This window comes from Lactuca sativa, chromosome 1 (genome assembly GCF_002870075.4).
Source record: "Lactuca sativa cultivar Salinas chromosome 1, Lsat_Salinas_v11, whole genome shotgun sequence".
Lineage (NCBI taxonomy): Eukaryota > Viridiplantae > Streptophyta > Magnoliopsida > Asterales > Asteraceae > Lactuca > Lactuca sativa.
The window spans coordinates 31,214,766-31,234,004 of NC_056623.2; the positions used below are offsets into that span (position 1 = coordinate 31,214,766).

Genomic DNA, 19,239 nt, shown 5'->3' on the forward strand with positions numbered 1-19,239 from the left:
ACTCTCAGATACAGTGGAAGGAAAACCAAAGGAAAATCGACAGATATGATAATTGAAGGAACAAATCAAATATAATGGAACAAATGACAGAGGCGTTTTCTTTGCTGGTGAGAAATGAAAATCGACACAAAAAGGAAAACCAAATCGGATGTGAAACTTACCTGATCGGAGATGGAGGAAGGAGACGCCGACAACGGGAAGAACGCCGATGGCCTTGGTGAACGATCGACACACAGTGAGCCTGAGCGGAGAGAATGAAGGTTCAAAAGTTCTGAAAATATACGTTTTTCTAACTTTTTGAAACCCCACTTTTCCTTTTATCTAAAAGTTACTTCTAAAAGTTCTTTTCCCTTGGTCAAACATCTTTTGGCTTGTTTTTAACTTTTTGAAAAAGACAAAGGGTAAAAGTTATTTTAAAAGATATTCCATAGACCCTTTTAACTTCATCTTACGTAATTTTCATTTTCAACTATAATATATATAGCCTAGTAGGTGTTCAGCAAAAAAATGTGACGTAAAAGGAAGATAATAGTGAAATTTTGAAAATCTTGAAAATAAATAAAGTTAGGGGTTGAAGTTTAAATATTAACTCGATAGTGAGCCGTAAATATAGCTTATTCTATACCGAATAATGTAAATATTATGTTCTGATTTTTTTTTTAATGCATGTATGTGTTTTACTCTTCATTTTGCTTGCAACTCCTATATGTTAATTTGTATTCCATACTTTTGCAAATTCCCATCATAGTTTACAAATATTGTTCAAACTGATAAAGCCTAGCTGAAAAATATCTATCATACATCCTTAAACCTGTCCAAGTCATTTGATTTGATCATTTTTCAAACAGACCATGAATAGAGATCCAGCCTAATCAAATTGCTTTGATGTTTGAAGTGTCAATTTGATCACTTTCAACCAAACCAAATAGTGGACATTCCCTATACGCTACTTAAAGACTTTCTAATCAATAATCTAGAATGGACCATCTAATTCTTGTACGAACTAATTAATATTGTAGGGTATGTTCCAAAAATTTATATCAAAATGATACCATAATGTTTATTATTTTTAAAATTAGTACTTCTAAAATGTTCCAACAATTTAAATTAAACGTACATGGGATCAAGGTTGAAGTTTGAGAGATTCAAACGTGGGTCAACTTCTAAAATACGGTCCGTAAGTTAAAATTATATGTTACGTTTGAAAATGTAAACCATTTTCTTATAATCATACAGATACTGATTGACCTAGAAACAGAGCCGGTCCAAATGTATATGGGGCCCGGGACGAAAAGAAAAAAAAAGGTCCTTCAATGACAAATATAATAAAGATTAAAAAAATATCATTTATTCTTTGGTATAGACGTGTTCAACTGGCAATAACAAGCAAACTAAATTGTTTATCTTTTGAGCTAATTTGAGTTTTAACCAACTTTACGCCAAAAAAATTATTTAGGTAATAATTTTTTTATATATATAAACTACATAGCCCATAAATTTTGGGCCCCCTGGAGACGTGGGCCCTGGGTGGTCGACCGGGTTGTCCACCGTCTGGACCGGCCCTGCCTAGAAAAGGTTTTCCCGAAACTATACCTTCAAATTTATGTCTAGATGTAAGGGTAAAATCTGACATATTTATTACAAATAATCAATTTGGATTATACTTTATCTTTTAACGGATCAAATGGATAAAAATAATAAAATAAAAACAGCTAGAAACGACGAAAAAAACAATGAAACATGATGAATGGATAGAAAACAACTCGATGTGTATTTCAATGCATACCGCTTCCAAGATTGTTTTATTAAAAAAAAACGTATTTAACACACTAACTAACTAGTCATAGATGAAACGGACAAATATGGGCGCTGAAATGAAAGAATTGGCTGTCTATCATTTATTGATTTGGGAAGGTTGGTGTGTGCGGATGTTACATTTCTGTTTTTCTTTTTGTTTTTTTTTTTTGTGTATGAATTTAAACCCAAATTAAATACACTATAGGGTGGGGTTGTGTTCTTCTACAGACTAGAGACTACAGGTGAAACATAATTTACAGTCTAGTTTTGTTGTTGTCTTGTGGACGTTTTTTTTACAACAAGACATTCTACACTAAATTAACAATCAAATCTTACATGCTCATGCTCATGGCTTTTGATGACACACCTTCATCAATCCCTTCCCCTTCCTGCAAAATATGAAAAGAAACATTAAAAGTTTATTTTCAAGGAAGTAACAATCGTCAAACAACCTTAGTACACTTGAGTATGTTTATGTTTTAACCTTTAAAGTCAAAAGTGGATTTATGATGAAAAAAAATATATAATAATAATAAGGATGAGTGGATGAGATGATACCACTTGTTGTTTGGAGTTGGTTTTTGCAAGATACTCATCTAATGCACCTTCACGGCGAAGTATTTTTCCACCACACCCCGGTTTATCTACCAACCCAACCGACTCCTCGTCAATCACCACCGCTTCTATTCGATCATTTCCCGTCCCCACATCTGGAATCTAAACACCACAAGGGCAAATAAGTAATTTGAAGTTCAAAGAATTTTCCAAATTTGAAGCAAGAGATGAAAAGAAAAGTGAAGTTAGCTTACCTCGTACATAGAATCAGTTAGAAGGGTTTCGAGTATGGCTCTTAAGCCTCTAGCACCCGTGTTCTTAATCATAGCTTTTTCAGCAATCAATCTCACTGCCTTCTCTGAGAAATGTAGTTTCACCTGTGCTTGAGAAAACGTTTCCATGATAATCCAACAAACTTCAAACAAATTATCTGTTTACAATTTAGAAAGAAAGGATCAAACAAGTGCTTACATTGTTCATCTGAAACAACTTCTTGTATTGCTTCCCAAGAGCATTCTTTGGTTCCATCAGCACCTAACATACAAGCAAATCATATTCATATATAAAAGTCCTTCATTGAAGGGGAAAATTGCACAGAATAGCAATCTACTTCACTTTTGCTACTGATATGGGACTTTTTACTCATAATAGCAGCCAAAAGAACATGCTTTATACTATTATTTAACCATAGAGAATAGTACCAACATCAACAACATGCTTGCTTACATTTTTTAGGTCCACTTTATATGTAAGTTAAGTGTGTTGCTGTTATTGGTAGAGAAACATAAGTACATTGGTATTATGGGGATGGGGATGAGGAAAAAACAAAATATTAGCAAAATAAGATAAAAGTCTGTATGCAATTTTGTGTTTGATAGAATAGAATAGAATAGAATAGGTGATGTGATGTGATGTGAAATTAACCTGAACAAGTTGGTCCTCGGTTAGAGCTGATAAACTAAGTAAAATGGGAAAACGTCCTATAAACTCTGGAATCAGTCCATAAGCTATAAGATCACTACTTTCAACCTGAAACCAGACAAAAAGAAAAAAGAGTTGATGATTAATTACAGGAGAATGAAAAATGCAATATGCATAGAAATCCAAAAAAAAAAAATGATAGTGATAGGCTGAAAGCTTATTACAGATTCAAGTAAAGATGATGTGACTGATGCATTGGTGAGTTTAGCATTTCTCATATTAGCACGAACAGGTGCTCCAAAACCAATCGAAGAATCCTGTCGTCTGTATAAACATGCTTCACTTTCAGATTCAACTCCCCCACAAGGCACAACCAGTAATTCATAGAAGAAAAAAATGTTGACTTTATGAAAAAATAAAAAAAGATAGTAAATAGCAATCACCTTTCGGATATTGTTTTTTCCAAATCGATAAACGCTCCCCCACAAATGAAAAGGATGTCTTTTGTATTGATCTGCAATGCAATGGAGACAAGACTTAATCTAATATATTATACTGTATGTGTTTCTTTTTAACTTGATACAGAAAGTCACGGAAAGGAGGCTTATTTAAGAATTTTGGCCTAATTTGAAAAATACCTGAATATTTTCACCCCGAGGATGCTTTCTGGCCCCTTTCTCGGGTACATTGACTATCTGTGCAGAGAATATAAATAATAGTAATACTTGATAGATAGTCATAAAGGAAACTTAGATAAGAAGAATTAAGAGAATTTATTGGGTACAAATACAATGACTTACTGTTCCTTCCAACATCTTGAGTAGAGCTTGCTGAACACCCTCCCCAGAAACATCTCTGCTAACATTCAAGCTCTCCGCCTGTAATATCATTAGAATCAAAATTTGCCAGAATTTAAAGCGTCCAATATGGAAAACTAATTCAAGATTTTTTTTTTTTTAATTTTAAAATGACCTTTTTGGTTATCTTATCCACTTCATCAATGTAAACCATCCCTTGTTGTGCTGCTTGAACATTAAACTCAGCAGCCTTCATACCAAACCAAAATTCAACATATTAAATAAACATGATAACCACTCAAATGGCTAAAAACATAAATTTAGGAACAGGTAACAACTTACAAACAGAAATTATATATAGGGCCAAATGCATTGTACTTTCATCGATTTGTTTACTATTATATATAGCATCCTACTTTCTATTTTTTTCTCGTTACAGCATTTAACTTGAAAAGCCTACCCAATTTGTAATACTTCTCCATAAGCTTACCAGTTGACTTTGAGGCTTTAAAGAGTAGACTACCTGTTTTGTGCATCTTTGTAATAAAAGGGTTTATTAGGGGCAATAAGGTCTTTTTCCACAGTTATGTCAGTGCATAGCTGTAATAACTAGCAGGTAGTATGTCATAGTTCATTTCAGTGAGTAAATTCACTTTTGGGAGAGCCTTGACATCTCGAATGTCAAGATATCATCTGTATTGCTTTGATTTTAGCACCAATCATTCAACCACAGTATACCACATATGTTACAACTTAAAGAAAGAAATATAATTACTATTCTCACTTTAACTTGTCAAACTAGTTGAAAGCATTGCATTTCAAAACCACATTAAAATTTAAACCCAAGCTAAAAAAAAAAACAGTACTTTTAGCTGAAAATTCATATTGGGAGGATATGCAATAGTAAACATAAATAAAAGCTATACCGTAAGTAGTTTATGTAATATAGATTCAACGTCTTCACCAACATAACCAGCCTGCATAACATAACAAATAGGGTTAAATAAATGCTAGAAATAGAAACACACTTTCATTGATTTGTTTAATAAGGCATCCTACTCTTATTTCTTCCTATTACAGCATTCTACTTTTAAAAATTTTACCTAATTATAGCAATCTCATCTAAATACAAAACAATTTTCACTGCAATAATTGGATAGGTTTTTCAAAGTATAGTGCCCTAATAAGAAAAAATTTGAAAACATGATGCTATATTTGGGTGCATTTTCAAAGATCTAAAGGAGTTTAGAAGGACCCCATTAATCAACAGGATCCCATTTAATTCAATGTTCTAATGTCGTGAACAAAAGTGCACCTTTCTTAATACGTTGTTCAGGTTATTACATCATAAATGAAGCAACACAAGTAGATTATGTGCTCATCTATAGTATTCAAAACAAAGCCACACGCTGACACGCATATCCATTTTCAACTCATCTCCATAAAAACACAAGATGTTATATCTGATTTACCTGTGTTAATGTTGTTGCATCTGCAATTACAAAAGGAACATTAACAAACCTAGCAAGGGTCTTTGCAAGTAGAGTTTTCCCTGTTTTAAAGAAGACAAATTTATATCATCAGCCAGCTGCAACAAACCAAAAAGAAACCAATGGAAACAAAAAAAACAAGACAGGCTTGTAGCCATACCCGAGCCAGTGGGGCCCATTAAAAGTACATTGCTTTTCTCTAAATCTACATTATCATCATCATCTTCCATCCTACCTCTTCCTTTTTCTACTCCTGACCTAGAATTCAACACATAATTTGATAATTTCCATTCAGCATATCTACTTCAATAAATGAAAAGTTTTATGCTTCAAATCACTAACCCTTTCTTCAAGGACGCATGATATATTCTTTTGTAATGGTTATATACAGCCACAGAAAGCACCTGAATATAAAATGAAAAACCAGTTTAAAAAATATAACAAAAACATTAAGCAATATAATGTCTTGCAGGAATGAAGTATTAGAAAGATGAAAAAGGATTAAAGTTGCAACCTTTTTGGCACGATGTTGACCGATGACAAACTTATCGAGTCCCTGGAAAATCTCCTTAGGCGTAGGCAGATTCTTCCCCAAATTCGACCCACCCCACCCACTACTCTTCTCTCCACCACCACGTTTACCGTTTTCACCACCACCAGGACCCCCTGCGCGAGTCACATTGATGCTTGGTGCAAAAGGAAGGCCTGGGGGGGGTATGCACTGCAAGTCCGGTGCTAGATGAGGGAGAAGGAGGAGGAGGATGAGGAAGATTTGTCCAATTCTCCGGCGGATCACCACCGTAAGACCGCAGAGTATCCCAAAACGAAGCCCTAAGCTTGTTTCCATAATCCTCTTCACCGTTAACGTGTTTCTTATCCTTCCCATTACCATTTCTAAACCTACCGATTTCGACAAACCTACCCTGAAGAGGAGACATTTGATACGGCTGGAACTGGTAAGTAGATTTACAGTTGGGGCACAAACTCACCGCTTGATGAGCCCCTTTCTCATCCGGAACGGAACTGGGTTCCGGCGGGTCACCCCATTCATCTCCAGGAGTGAAACCGATGGAAGGTGATGGAATGAGGTGGCGGTTATCGGAGAAAACGAGATCCATCTGCTTACAACAACGTGGGCAGTTAGCTTCTGCCTTAATCTTCCTTATCATCGTCGACGTCCTACTGTTATTATCGTCACCACCACCACCATGCTCCCATTTGTAACGAGCTTGCGCACCAATTAACGACCTCCGACGAATGTGCGGACAATCGACACCGGCGCTTATGTTCACAAAGCCACGTTTGGATGTTTGCGATGAAGAAACTCTCGCTGCTGCGGTTGTCGTAACTACAACATTTTGAAACTTCCTCCATCTCCATAACCCAGACATCGTACTCCAAATTTATAGTCCTTTTTCACGAATTTCTTCAACGGCATGCGATTGAGATGCAATGGATAAGAGAATGAATCAAGAAACAGTTTCAACAATTGGGATCTTTGTATAGTAGTACACCCAAGTGCTATATACCTTGAGAATCATGTATCTGATCCATAAATCTATCCAAATTAGGATTATATGTGTCTGTTGCATACATGAAATCCGGGAATTGTGGCAGAAAAAAGGGATTGCGTTGAGAAATTGAAGAAATTTTGACAAGCGAGGGGAGTATTTGTAGGTGGGAAGCAAAGATTGTGATGATTGGAACCAACGGGAATCGCTCTAAACTCCTGCTGCTTTCTTTTCGTTTTTCTTTTTCTGTTTTCGCTTTTAGTGCAGTACATAAACAGCCCCTACACTACACAGAAACTTGCAATTTGGTCTCATATTAAATTATTTTTTGTTTGACGATATTTTGTCACAATATACTTTCATTCTAAAATGGATTCATCAAACTGGGCAATTTAAGACAATAATAATAATAATAATAAATTCGTTTTATATATTATCATTCTATTAAATAAAGTCACGACAATTATCATGTAAACCATGAGTTAGTTCATTAAAAATAAAATGATTTTGAAAGTTGTAAATAAATGATTACACGTTAAGTCATTTTAAATAGAAAAATACTATCATAAATAAATTATAACAATAAATATATCACAAAAATAAGTATTAACACAATAATTCAAGTATCTTTGTCACGAACCTTTTGAGAGTTTTAAAAAAAAGGTTCATTTGGCAACAAGAACTTTAGTTTTTATTTAAAATAAAAAATTTCAAATTCAAAAGCTAATTAAGTAGCTTTTTGTAGGTTTTGGTTTTTAGTTTAAACTACTTGTCTTTCTGCTACCAGTTTAACATCTTTTCAGGAAGAATTCTAACAATTATATAATACCAACATTCATTAATTTTAAGACTGTTTTCAAGGATACACAGATGGGAAAAAAATTCCATTTTTGAATTGGTTGTTTTACGTCTTTTATCTTGGATTTCAAATAGATGTCAAAAGTTCATTGTTTCTTGGGTCGACTGATTGAAATAATTAATTTCTTTGGATATGTAAATTTCATGGACCAAGACTTTGCTGGTCTTTCTTTAATACAATCCACCCATTAGTTGTTAAAAAAATAATTTTAAGATGATGTCAAGTTGTCAACTGTGAAAGGATAACTATATATATAATCTAAACCTTTGGAATTGAGTTTTGTATGAACATGCTTCGTTTGCCATAATAAAATAGATGGGTTACCAATAATCAACTTCTTTATAATAATATTCGATATGTTGCTTGAAAAACAATATATTATCTAATCGAATAATAAATAAATAAATAAATCATGTATGAGTGTGCCCAAATATATGTATATGTATCTATGCATGCATATACACATGGTTTTTTTATAATCATTACATCATTTAATTAGTATGATATATTAAGTATAGGTGAGTACTAGAATTTGTGGTAATGGAGAATAATAAATATATAGGTAACCAAAACTAAAGACGTGCTTTCATGTTAAGAATTTACATTAAAATATGTTTTGTCAAAGAAACCCTTAGGATGCCTCAGTAGTCAAATACCTACCAACTATTCCCATGAATATTGCCGCATACAAGTTACAATCTGACTCCTATTTCAGAGGCTTCATACCCTGCATATTTATTTTATACCAAAAACTTAGGCTTAAATAAAATGTGGGAATATTATTTGATTTAAAGAAGAAAAAAAAGTGTTATGAGAAATTAAATATACTCCTACATTTCTTCCAAACCATATGAAATAATGACAAGTGTCTTAAAATATTATTAATTTTATCAAAATATGACACTTGTCACCATTTCACATGGGTAGGAAGACAAGTAGAGAGAAAAGGTAGGGAGATATCTAATTTCTCATTTATTAATTATTATGATTATGATATGATAATATGGTGGATTTTGATTATACCTTAGATGCCCGGAACTCATTAACCGCTTGTCTAAGAGAATCATCAGACAAAATCAGACGTGAAAGAGCTCCGGTGCTTAAGCTGCCAATCACCATCACAGGCCATTAGACCAAAATGAGTGTAAATTTGTAAAAAAACAAGGTCTCTTTTTCCTGACTTTCTCTATTAAGTCAAATACCCTTTACCCATACATAACTTAACAGATTAAGTCATGTCCCTATTAAGTCAAAAAAAGACGCATATATCCATAAGAATGTTGCAATATCCTAAAAAAATACGACATACCCCAATTTCTTTGCAGCATCAGCCACGGAACCATCAACTGCAAAAATAAGATCTAATAAAGCTTGCATTCCCTGAGAAGAATACAAGAAAATGTGTTACATAAGTCACAAACTTCTCCATACTTTCATAGTAAAAACTAAAAACTCATGAGAAAGTAGATCTGTATATACCAAAACGAACTTTGGGTTATTATGCCCAATTTGAGGCCCACAATCCGATCCTCTTATAGTTGACTTTGGTGGAAGAACTTGAAGAAGCTCAGGAGGAGGTGTGTATGTTTCAAGATCTATACTGTTCCTGACTAGTCCAAACCAACAAAGGAAATAATGAAATATACATCAATTAATAAGCAAGTAAAATATGTAACATTAAGCTGCTTTTGTTACATTTACAAGTTTATTAGGGAAATTTGGTGTTATTTATTCAGTATAATACTTGAAAGGAACATTTAAAAGCTTGAAGACTACAAGGTGAGACAATAAAGATAACATGTACCTTTAAGAGCTAGCAGACTCCGCAGTCGAGCTAGGGCAGATGCCCGATTTTTGTGCTGTGATCTATCTTCAGATGCCTATAAACACCACAATAAAACTAAACTTCATGAGAAACAAAAGCAACATGCACAGAATGAAATAATCAATTAATTACTCTGAGAACAAAAAGTGATACGCATCCCTTCACAAAAAGAAGCCACCTGTGACTCTCTAGGCTAATGAACAAACTTTTGAATTCAATATTGATGTGTATTCTGTAAACTTTACTTATACTTTACTTTGTTACAACTTACAATCACCTCCTCCATCCTAAAACAAACTTTAGTCAGATACTCAATTTTCTTAGTATAACTTGTGTATGTATTATCTCCAAAATGATTATTTCAACCCTCAAATCTGATCATAATCACTCTACATTATGTCAATTTTAAATTTGAAAAATAATAGCTTCCAAATTCTAAAATAGAAACTGGTGACTTGTTCTTCCTTAGGAGGATGCAGATAGTATGCATTAAAGTGATGATTACAGGGAAATGTTTGAAATCAATGTCAAATTGGGTCCGAATTCTGCTAATCAATTTACAGCAACAATAAAAAACATATTGAGAAAACCGAAAATTAATGATTATTATTAACCTGCGCAATAATACCGGTTGGGATATGCTTGAGACGAACAGCAGTCTCACGCTTGTTACGGTGCTGACCACCGGGACCGGACGATTTATAGGTATCCATCTCACACTGACTCATCAGTTTCTCGTCGGACATCGCCAACAATTCCCTGCCTCCATCAGTATTTGAACTCGAAATCGGAGGAATCTTATCGACGCTGGTGGTGTAATGGAACAACGAAGTCCGATTTGGTGCAATCGATGTGGTATCGTTACCCTTGATGATGATACCGAAGCGGAGTTGAAAACGTCGGAGTGGTACCGGAGCTGCCGGCGACAGCGCCGTCGTTTTTGGCCATACTTTCACACACGATTTTACAAGGTGAAAAGCCATGAGGAGTGAGGAGTGTTGGTTCACCTGGATTAGAAACGACGAGAGAAAAAGCCAATAAACATGAGCATGCTTTACATGTTGTACTATGTGCATAATTAAGTGTACACTGCATTTACACTCCGCAACCTACAGAGTCTAAATGAAATGAAAGTATATGTATATGCAATTTTTCAATAATATATCATAATTAACTTGATTAGTTTCATTTACATTTCGAATTATGCATAACAAACATGTTTGGATTTTGTTTATTCGAGATAACCAAATACATAACAACTTATGCTACTAATACCCGAACACAAGAAAAAAAAACACCAACAAAAAGATAACCATAAATGTCCACAACTGTAATTTCTGTTTATTCCCTTTCCTCTTTAACAAAGAATTGTTCCACATAAAAAAAATTACAAAACAAAAAGGAGAGACTCATATCCAAGAAAAAAATGAAACAAAAAGAAAGATAACTATACTACTACACTACACTCAGATCGCTCTTTAGAAACAATTGTCCCTTCCTTTCGTCATCAATGTAGTAAAAATTTTGACCAAAATGTCAACAGCATGTGTATATAAAGAGAATATTTACAACTTTGCCACCCATCAAGTGCTACTAGCAACCTCGGCAGCACGTTGCCTCATCATCTCCATAACCGCCACCCTCCGACGGCTATCCGACTGTTGTTGCAGCCTTCTCAAATGTTCATTTAAATCTCTGTATCCAAAATAAATAAATAAAATCACAATACAAAAACAAGTAAAAACATACTTTCTTCAAAATAAACACAAACACGCACCTGCAACGTGGGACATGACATTGAGATTCTTTACAAGCGCGAGCATGAAGTCGAAGTAAATACCACATTCTGTTACAAAGAAGACAACCACCCGAAGCCCGAGTCTTACAATTAATCCCGTGTCTGAAAAGCCCTTTCACTTTGCGACAATTCGGATACTGGCAAAGTGCCGATCCACATTGAGCCGCATGCACCAAAAGATCAAGCATTTTCCTAAGCTGCAATTTTCAAATTTATAAACTCGGTTATCAAAATCATTAAAAAAAAAAAAAAAAAAAAAAAATCTCCAGGGTAAAAAATGAAAATATAATATACCTGTAAAACTCGTTGTTGCCGGGCTTCTTTATTTTGTCCATCGCGTTCAGCAATGGAGGGATGATTTGTCAAGTTATGAGGATGATCGATTCCTACATAACATGCATTGCAGACATCGAAATCGGGACAAAGCTCGCACCGCCAGCCTTGTCCCGTTTCGATGTCGAGGTGGCATTTGTTACATGATGTAACAAATGCCGGGGCGGTTGGATTGTGAAGGTGATACAAAACCATCATTGATGAATGTTTTGCACGCCGAAGAGTGTCGTATTGGTAGTGGTTTCCTTGGCAAAGACTCAAAAAAGCCTGTCGCGTATCGAAAAATTCACTCTCCAGAATCTCGTCTTTGTCTTTTGTGTCTGTTGGCACACCGTTGATTTCGATCTGCAAGTTTATTTATTTACAATTTTTAACCTAATTCAAAAATATATATATTTTATACGGAAATGTAACAGTGAAAGCAACTAACGGGATATAGTGCATGCTTCTCCCTGTGGTTAATAGGATGTTTTTCTCTCTCATCAAGCTTTTGTTCCATTTCGTGACACCTGCAAGCTCATTCACAATCATTGGGATTATAATTTTAATAAATATAAGGAAAACAGCATTTGTTATAACTTATTATAATCTAGTGTTTGTTGAGACCACTAAAGTAGCTAATAAGCTAGTTTTTTAATTATATATCTAAATGTCCTTTTATTTTTTTTTTACAGTTGTCATCTAGCTTATCAGCTACTTTTTAGTTTTTACCAAACACTATTACTTTACCAGCTAGTCTGCCAAACACAATCTAAAAAGAAATAGATTAAATTATATTTTTGGTCCACAAGTATAGTTCATTTTTTTCAATTTTGGTCCCAATGAGTTTTCTCTTGCAATTTTGGTCTTATTTGAGGTTTTTGGTCGTTGTTCCAAGTAAAATGAGTATATTTTTTGGACAAAAATGGCAAAAATAAGCTACACTGAGGGACCAAAAATGTAATTTAGTCAAAGAAATATTATGGTTACCTATCACATAGACGAAAATTCTTGCATTGGTGACAAACCCAGCGCTTTCCAGACACCATTAGAACACAACAATGAGTGCACGCAGGTTGCAAGTGAACCATGATGAAATCTTCCTTCATTGGGGAAATCAATTCACCAAGCTGTAAAAAACGTGATTTCCAATTAAACATGAATAAGTAAAAATAAAAAAATAAAAAAATAAAAAAAGAACCTCAAGGCAAGATAAATATGAATATTATTAATTACCCTTACTTACCCTATGCATGAGTAGAAGATCTTTGGAAAGATCGGTTTGACCCGAGGCTTTTAGGCCTCGTTTTGTTATGGGTTTTTTAACTTTAATCGGCCCTTTTTTGTTTAACTTTCTTCCATCTTCTTCTTGACCAAGTTTATAGATTATGTCCTCAGCAGCACCAGGCCAATAATCACCATCAAAATATGGCAATCTGGTTGCAGTTACTTTAGCTTTACACTCACCAGATGATATAAAGAAGTGGTCATATAAATTAGTAAGCTCAGCCACAATATTTTCCTTCATCGCCTTCCTTAACATAGCCACATACCTGGTACAAACAAAACATAACAACAACATTATTTAAATGTCAATAATGAAATAAAATGGATATCTATCTAAATACTCACCATTCCCTTAGTTTATCAGACTTTGGTGTCTTCTGGATTTCAGGATGGCAATATAAAATATAGTCTTCACCCTTTAATGGAGGGCAAGCCCATATATAGCAACTTGTGAAACCACGCAATTTACAGTATTCTAGATAACCAATCTGAAACAAGAAAAAAAATGGTGAAAAATATTGAATTTGAAGAAAAAATGGAAGGAGCAAAAAAAATACAGTACTTGCCAGAATTTCATGATATACAAAGGTGCGAAGTGCCTCTCCTGTTACGGTTTTAATATCTGGTCTGAAGTACTTAACAGAATCCAAATAAGAAAGATAAACACGGCGATGATTTGGGTTCTGAGATTCTGTCCCAAATTCTTGGACATACATCCCAAAAAGACATACTTCTACTCCTTCAATCTTCTGGAACAACAAAACTACCTTTGATTTATACCCAAACTCCTTGGGATAATTTTCATCTTCAAACATTTCAACAAATCTTTGTTTCACTTCCAACTTCTTGTCAACAGACGAGACAACTCTGACAACAAGCGATTCCGCTCCAGGAACCTGATAAAAACAAAAACATACCTTTTAAATGTATCACTGAGATTATAATTTATAAGATGAGGATGAGGATGAGCTACCTACCTCATCATAAGTTCTCCCATGGAACCTTGCTCTTTCCATTCGTTCCTGTTTCAACCTCTTAAACAGCCGATTCTCTATATGATCACTGAGAATTGTTCGAGGCAAATCTTTTGCACCAAGAACCGAACTTTGAGGTAGGGGAATCCTTTCTCCTTTTTCCACTTCTTCAATGTAACAATTTGGACAAGTGTACTCTGCTTCTCCTCCATCGTTTCTTTTACCATTAAATAATGCACATATTTGATGTTGCCAGCCTTCACATTTGTCACATTGAACCCACTGTCGTAAAAAAAAAAAAGGATTGATTAAAACTTATTACTATAATAAATTAAGGATATAGATATACGTATTAAACGTACCCATTCTTCAGTCTCTTCGTCGTTTTTCTTTTTCTCCATTCTTGACTTTAGAATATTAGTTCCATCAACATTTATGGTCTCTCCACGTGTCTCATTATAGCAGGGAATACAAAAATAATGGCGGGTGTCACCAGTTCCAATGGTGTAAAACATTGCATTTCTTTTGATACGAGCACCACAAGGTGTGCAGTATATAGGTGGTGGTTCAAAACTAAGCTTTTCAACTGCACATAACTGACAAGCATTCTCGTTCACTGAACTCTCCATAGCTTGATGCTTTTCCACCTTTGCTTTACTCTAAAAGTAACAATATAAATTACAAAAACAAATTAAATTTTAGGAAAACATAAGAATAACTAGAAACATGAGTGTAATTTTCTAATCTGGAATTCTGACCTGGCCCACCCACTGTCTGAGACCTGCAATATGTTCCCGAATCTGCTCCGGAGTAAACAATTCCATCATTGATACTCCCTTTATTTTTGGCTTTCCGGACTTTGTTACACCACAAGTTTCAGATTCCACCTCTTTTTCAGTCTTAACAAACTCCACACTTTGTATACTTTCAGACTTCTGTACAGAAGTTGCAGGGAGATCTGTTTTGACTTCAGACTTTATAGGAATAACAGCTTGATGTTCTTCAACCGGTGCATCTTTAAGAGCTTCTAGGGTATTAGAGATGGGAATTGGTACGTTGGAATTATCAATTCCGGTAGGTAGTGATTCTGATGGTGGTTCGATCTTTATGCGTTTCATGGGCGGGTGTAAAGCTTCTGAAGTTTCAACCACTGATGGACTCATTTTCATAGCATGTATGCCAGCATGATCACTATGGTGATCAGGTGGAAGACCGGAATTGGAATTGGAATCGGTACGAATGCCGGTTTTTAGTTGCACGAAACGCTTAACCGGAACACAAACCGGACAAGTTGGATCCCGACAATTCCAGTGATGATGGAGTAGATGTTTTGTCACACGACAACGAGGGAATCGGCATCGAACAAGATCTTTGCATGATGCCATATGATTCCATAGTTTTTGAGCTGTTATGCAATTGGGTTCTGGGCATTTGCCAGGTGGATGAACACATTTGCGAGCATGTCGCAAGAACAAAAGCCATCTTTGTTGCTTCTCATACTGTAACTCAAGGTTTGAATCACCCATAGCCCTGGAATTATTACCAGATGCTTCTGAAGATAGATTATTCCTTTGAGCTTCATCTTGCCCTGTTATTCTTTGATGAAATTCCTCTTGAAAATTCGGATCATAAGACATGTTACCCAATCTTGAATTTGAATCCCATTGACCCTCTGGTTCATTTGGGGAGTCCACATCAAATTGGTGTTGTAGCATCTGCTGTGAAGTTTCTGCCATTGGTAACTTATTAGTTGCCATGGATGACTGGAATTGTTCATTAACTTGTGCCTGCAAACCTTCATTTTCAGATTCCATTCCAGGCTCTGACTTTATTTGACCACCGGAATCAGATATCATCTGAGACTTTCCAAACGACAACCGTTGATTCTGCTGAATTTGCAGCATCTGTTGCTGTAAATGAAGAGGTTGTTGACCCTGAAAATCCATCTTTTGCTCGGTATTTTTCAAATTTGATTGATTTTTCATCAATGGGGAACTTGTTTTATGTAATGCCTGCAAGCTCACCGGATTCATGTTCCGGGAGGTTGTGCCGCCATAAAAGTTCCCGGAATTTAAAGAATCAACAGTACGACCACCATGTGATGACATTTGTTGCTGATTTGAATCAAAATGTGGTTTTTGGGAGTTTACATATGAGCCATTCATCATCTGTAAATTGTTGTTATTCATCATCCCTACATTGTTTATTGATCCATTTTGAAACCCGTAAGCCTTTTGCTGCAAACTAGACCTAATTCCACCAGCCATATGGCTTCCAAGACTATGCAAGAGTTGACTATTTTGACCACCAACTTGCTGTTTTTGATTTAGTGGCTGAGAGACAATTGTAGAATCCACACCCGAAATCCCAACAAGATTATTAGATGAATCCGCATTCATGTAAGACTGTTTACCAGTGTTATTAATATTGCCATTGTTGTTGTTGTTGTTGTTGTTGTTGTTGTTGTTGTTGTTGTTGTTACTAAATCCAGGAGTAGGTATCATTTGGCTTGCCATTCTTTGTGCACTCATTGATGAAATCATGCTGTTCCCACCGGAACCCATGGCAAAATTGGATGTTGACTGTTGATATCCATTAGTCAACCCTCCTGCATTCAAAAGTGGATTCCCTTGTGAAATGTTATTCATATCAAAATTTTGCTACAGATTATGAGGTGTAAATAATTAAATACTGTCAGATGAACTGAAGGAACCACTATTAGGTATGAAGCTTCCAGTATTACCACCATTTGAAAACGAGTGATCCATAGATGATTGAACAGTTACGCTTGAATTCCCGGTTTGAGATACGCCCGGAGTCGGAATCATGATTCCCATTGCAACAGAGGTATTCCTATTCCCTTGCTGCTGATATTGTTGATTGTGATTATTCAATGGAAGACGTTTGATCAAACTATGTAGCCGAATTTCTAATGTCTCCAAGTTCATATACTCCTCCTAAAATTGAAAATATATATATTTTTTAAAAAAAAAACAATTTATAAGAAAATATAAAAGAATAAAATGTTTGCAAACATAAAAACAAACCTTGGAGGTAGCAATTTTAAAAAGGCCTTCCTCTAATCGTTTAACAATATCAAGCACTTTCTTTTGGGCTATCTCTTGTGTTTGTTGTCGTTGCATGAGAAAAGCATAGCTGGGGAAAAGAGATTCAAATTTAATTGTCAGGGGTCAAAATAGGAGAAAATGTAAATCTTGAGGGGCTATTTATATCAAATTTAGGAAGACTTACATTTTCTCTTGTATGAATCGCCTTGCCTTGACAAAACCAGGCTCCATAATGAGTGTACTACGCTGACCTCCTACACTGTTTTGCATCATGTTCTGCTGATGTGGCAGGGCAGGCAGTGGCTGATTGGGCACCTGCCCGGAGAACTGACCAGCCATCTGTGTCTGTAAATTCATTCTTAAGCTCTTGTCTTCAATCAATATATGATATAATTCATAACACAATGTCACAATCCAATAGTCTTGATCAATATCACATATTCCATAATATTAACGATGCCTAATCATTTACTCAAGCTGTATGCATAATTACAATTGAGTGCAAGAAATAAAAAACAAATGGAAAAATAAGGTCAAAGAATCTGATTTTAAATGATTTGCTGGATTTGCAGTAATGTACTAAAACAGAATCCCAAACAGTCAAGTGTCAACTCTAGTTAATGTACATTTCTATTGGCATGTAAGATAGAGATGGAACTCTGTCACAATCAACTTCAATAAATCTTCAGCAGAAAGCCTGTCACATCAACAATGCCTATGGATTCGCTCACATTAAAATCGCAAACAAACAAGTCAACTTAAGACATGACACCCAAACATTGATAATGATCCCCAATTACAGGAATTTTCAAAACTGAAACTTCCAAAACCCAAACTAAAAAAATATATATGACGAAGTGGATGTGACTTTATAAGCTAAAACGAACAAAAATCATCCACTTCATACGACATTAACTATAGCGTAGTTCTTGGACACTATCCAGTTCAATTACACAAAACCCTAATCCAAATTCTACAAATTGATACGATCAAATACAAATTAACTAAAAGTGATCGAGAATCAGAGGAAAGCTAACAACTGATCGCAGTACAAGTACCTTACTTGTTATTGTTCTTGGTCTTTGAACAGTACGGCGATGAGTAATCAAAAACGTGTTTGTCCACCCCTATACGACTTGCAGAGTATGAGAGAGAAAGAGAGAAGAATTTTGTCGGACCTTGTCATAGACAAGAAATTTTACGACCCGATTTCTATGGGTTATCGGATTCATGTAGGAATGACCCGAAACAAAAAACAGTTTCCCAATTTGGGTTCTAAAGAGGGCTTTCCATGAACCCACTTTAAAAGCAAGCTAGCATCGTATTCGTGTATTCCCTTCTTTTTATCAATGAATATATTCATCTATTTATAGAAAAATCATTATTTTTTGGGTAATTACCCAACAAAAACTATTTTTGTTTATTTTTATACAAAAACCATTGTCATTTTAAAATATTAATAGAACCAATATCAACCGGGTATTGCCAAATGTTTTAAACCGGAATTGATTCGGTTGGTCGAACAGTTAGACCTTGAATCGATGAAGAGACCGAGCCAACTAAGAGCAGTGTTTTTTTATTATTTATGAATCGGATTGAATCGGCCGATTTTACCATAAAGCCGATTGAACCGTAGACCAAAGCCGTTACAAAAATCCGTTTTAAACCTAATAAAAAAATAATAGCACAAGGTACCATACTCATAATTATCTATTATTATTTTCAAAAGCATTACACAGTTACGTAACATATAGAAAATGTTGTGAAACAAAACATCAAACGATTTTGACTTAATATTCGATTGTTTTTTTTTTAATTTTGATTCACCGTTACATAGTAACACACCCCACGTTGATCTCACTATTCATTGTTCTTTGTTCCTTGAAACATCAATCTTTTCATGTTAACTAAAAAACTTTATTAAATTTACATATTTTATTTTAATAAACAGTAGAGATTTGATAGATTCAAATTGTTGAATAACATGTAATTATTCACATTTATATTTCAACTCCAAAGCATCTTGACATGCAATAAGAAGAAGT

At 34.8% G+C, this 19,239-nt stretch overlaps 3 protein-coding genes across 6 annotated transcripts; all 3 read right to left on the minus strand.

Annotated features, from left to right (window-relative positions):
• Positions 1-1,875: 1,875 nt before the first annotated feature.
• On the minus strand, positions 1,876-7,298 carry LOC111913472 (CLP protease regulatory subunit CLPX3, mitochondrial). Its single transcript, XM_023909171.3, has 16 exons — positions 6,233-7,298; positions 6,075-6,177; positions 5,903-5,964; positions 5,721-5,797; positions 5,543-5,622; positions 4,997-5,047; positions 4,246-4,320; positions 4,074-4,151; positions 3,912-3,968; positions 3,717-3,787; positions 3,498-3,597; positions 3,277-3,381; positions 2,824-2,886; positions 2,607-2,729; positions 2,356-2,514; positions 1,876-2,186 (listed from the first exon to the last, which is right to left on the minus strand). Exons 1-16 carry the CDS (start codon positions 6,949-6,951, stop codon positions 2,130-2,132), a joined length of 1,980 nt encoding a protein of 659 aa, XP_023764939.1. The 5' UTR covers positions 6,952-7,298; the 3' UTR covers positions 1,876-2,129.
• A 1,163-nt stretch (positions 7,299-8,461) lies between these two features.
• LOC111913474 (uncharacterized) lies at positions 8,462-10,971 on the minus strand. Its single transcript, XM_023909174.3, has 6 exons — positions 10,370-10,971; positions 9,735-9,810; positions 9,410-9,540; positions 9,240-9,310; positions 8,954-9,035; positions 8,462-8,657 (listed from the first exon to the last, which is right to left on the minus strand). Exons 1-6 carry the CDS (start codon positions 10,829-10,831, stop codon positions 8,637-8,639), a joined length of 843 nt encoding a protein of 280 aa, XP_023764942.2. The 5' UTR covers positions 10,832-10,971; the 3' UTR covers positions 8,462-8,636.
• A 103-nt stretch (positions 10,972-11,074) lies between these two features.
• LOC111913473 (histone acetyltransferase HAC1) lies at positions 11,075-18,467 on the minus strand. Of its 4 annotated transcripts, none has more exons than XM_052769301.1 (15): positions 18,258-18,467; positions 17,379-17,539; positions 17,174-17,282; positions 16,870-17,083; positions 14,885-16,734; positions 14,489-14,785; positions 14,130-14,408; positions 13,719-14,048; positions 13,498-13,640; positions 13,112-13,418; positions 12,856-12,995; positions 12,317-12,395; positions 11,848-12,231; positions 11,533-11,750; positions 11,075-11,450 (listed from the first exon to the last, which is right to left on the minus strand). In XM_052769301.1, exons 2-15 carry the CDS (start codon positions 17,531-17,533, stop codon positions 11,339-11,341), a joined length of 4,617 nt encoding a protein of 1,538 aa, XP_052625261.1. In that variant the 5' UTR covers positions 17,534-17,539; positions 18,258-18,467; the 3' UTR covers positions 11,075-11,338. The 4 variants fall into 4 exon arrangements, with proteins under 4 accessions (XP_052625261.1, XP_042755702.1, XP_052625260.1 ...); XM_042899768.2 differs by having other exon boundaries at positions 17,379-17,565; XM_052769300.1 differs by having other exon boundaries at positions 18,253-18,467.
• Positions 18,468-19,239: the final 772 nt, after the last annotated feature.

Coding starts and splice junctions, on each gene's coding strand:
- LOC111913472 (XM_023909171.3), bottom strand. CDS start 6,951: ATGTCTGGGTTATGGAGATGGAGGAAGTTTCAAAATGTTGTAGTTACG. Junction 3,598..3,716: donor GAAAAAACAATATCCGAAAG/GTGATTGCTATT, acceptor ATGTTTATACAG/ACGACAGGATTCTTCGATTG. Junction 2,187..2,355: donor CCAACTCCAAACAACAAGTG/GTATCATCTCAT, acceptor CATATTTTGCAG/GAAGGGGAAGGGATTGATGA.
- LOC111913474 (XM_023909174.3), bottom strand. CDS start 10,831: ATGCACATAGTACAACATGTAAAGCATGCTCATGTTTATTGGCTTTTT. Junction 9,811..10,369: donor CAACCGGTATTATTGCGCAG/GTTAATAATAAT, acceptor TGGTGTTTATAG/GCATCTGAAGATAGATCACA. Junction 8,658..8,953: donor ATGAGTTCCGGGCATCTAAG/GTATAATCAAAA, acceptor ATAAATATGCAG/GGTATGAAGCCTCTGAAATA.
- LOC111913473 (XM_042899768.2), bottom strand. CDS start 17,551: ATGAATTTACAGACACAGATGGCTGGTCAGTTCTCCGGGCAGGTGCCC. Junction 13,641..13,718: donor TTGTATATCATGAAATTCTG/GCAAGTACTGTA, acceptor TTCTTGTTTCAG/ATTGGTTATCTAGAATACTG. Junction 12,996..13,111: donor ATCTTCTACTCATGCATAGG/GTAAGTAAGGGT, acceptor CGTTTTTTACAG/CTTGGTGAATTGATTTCCCC.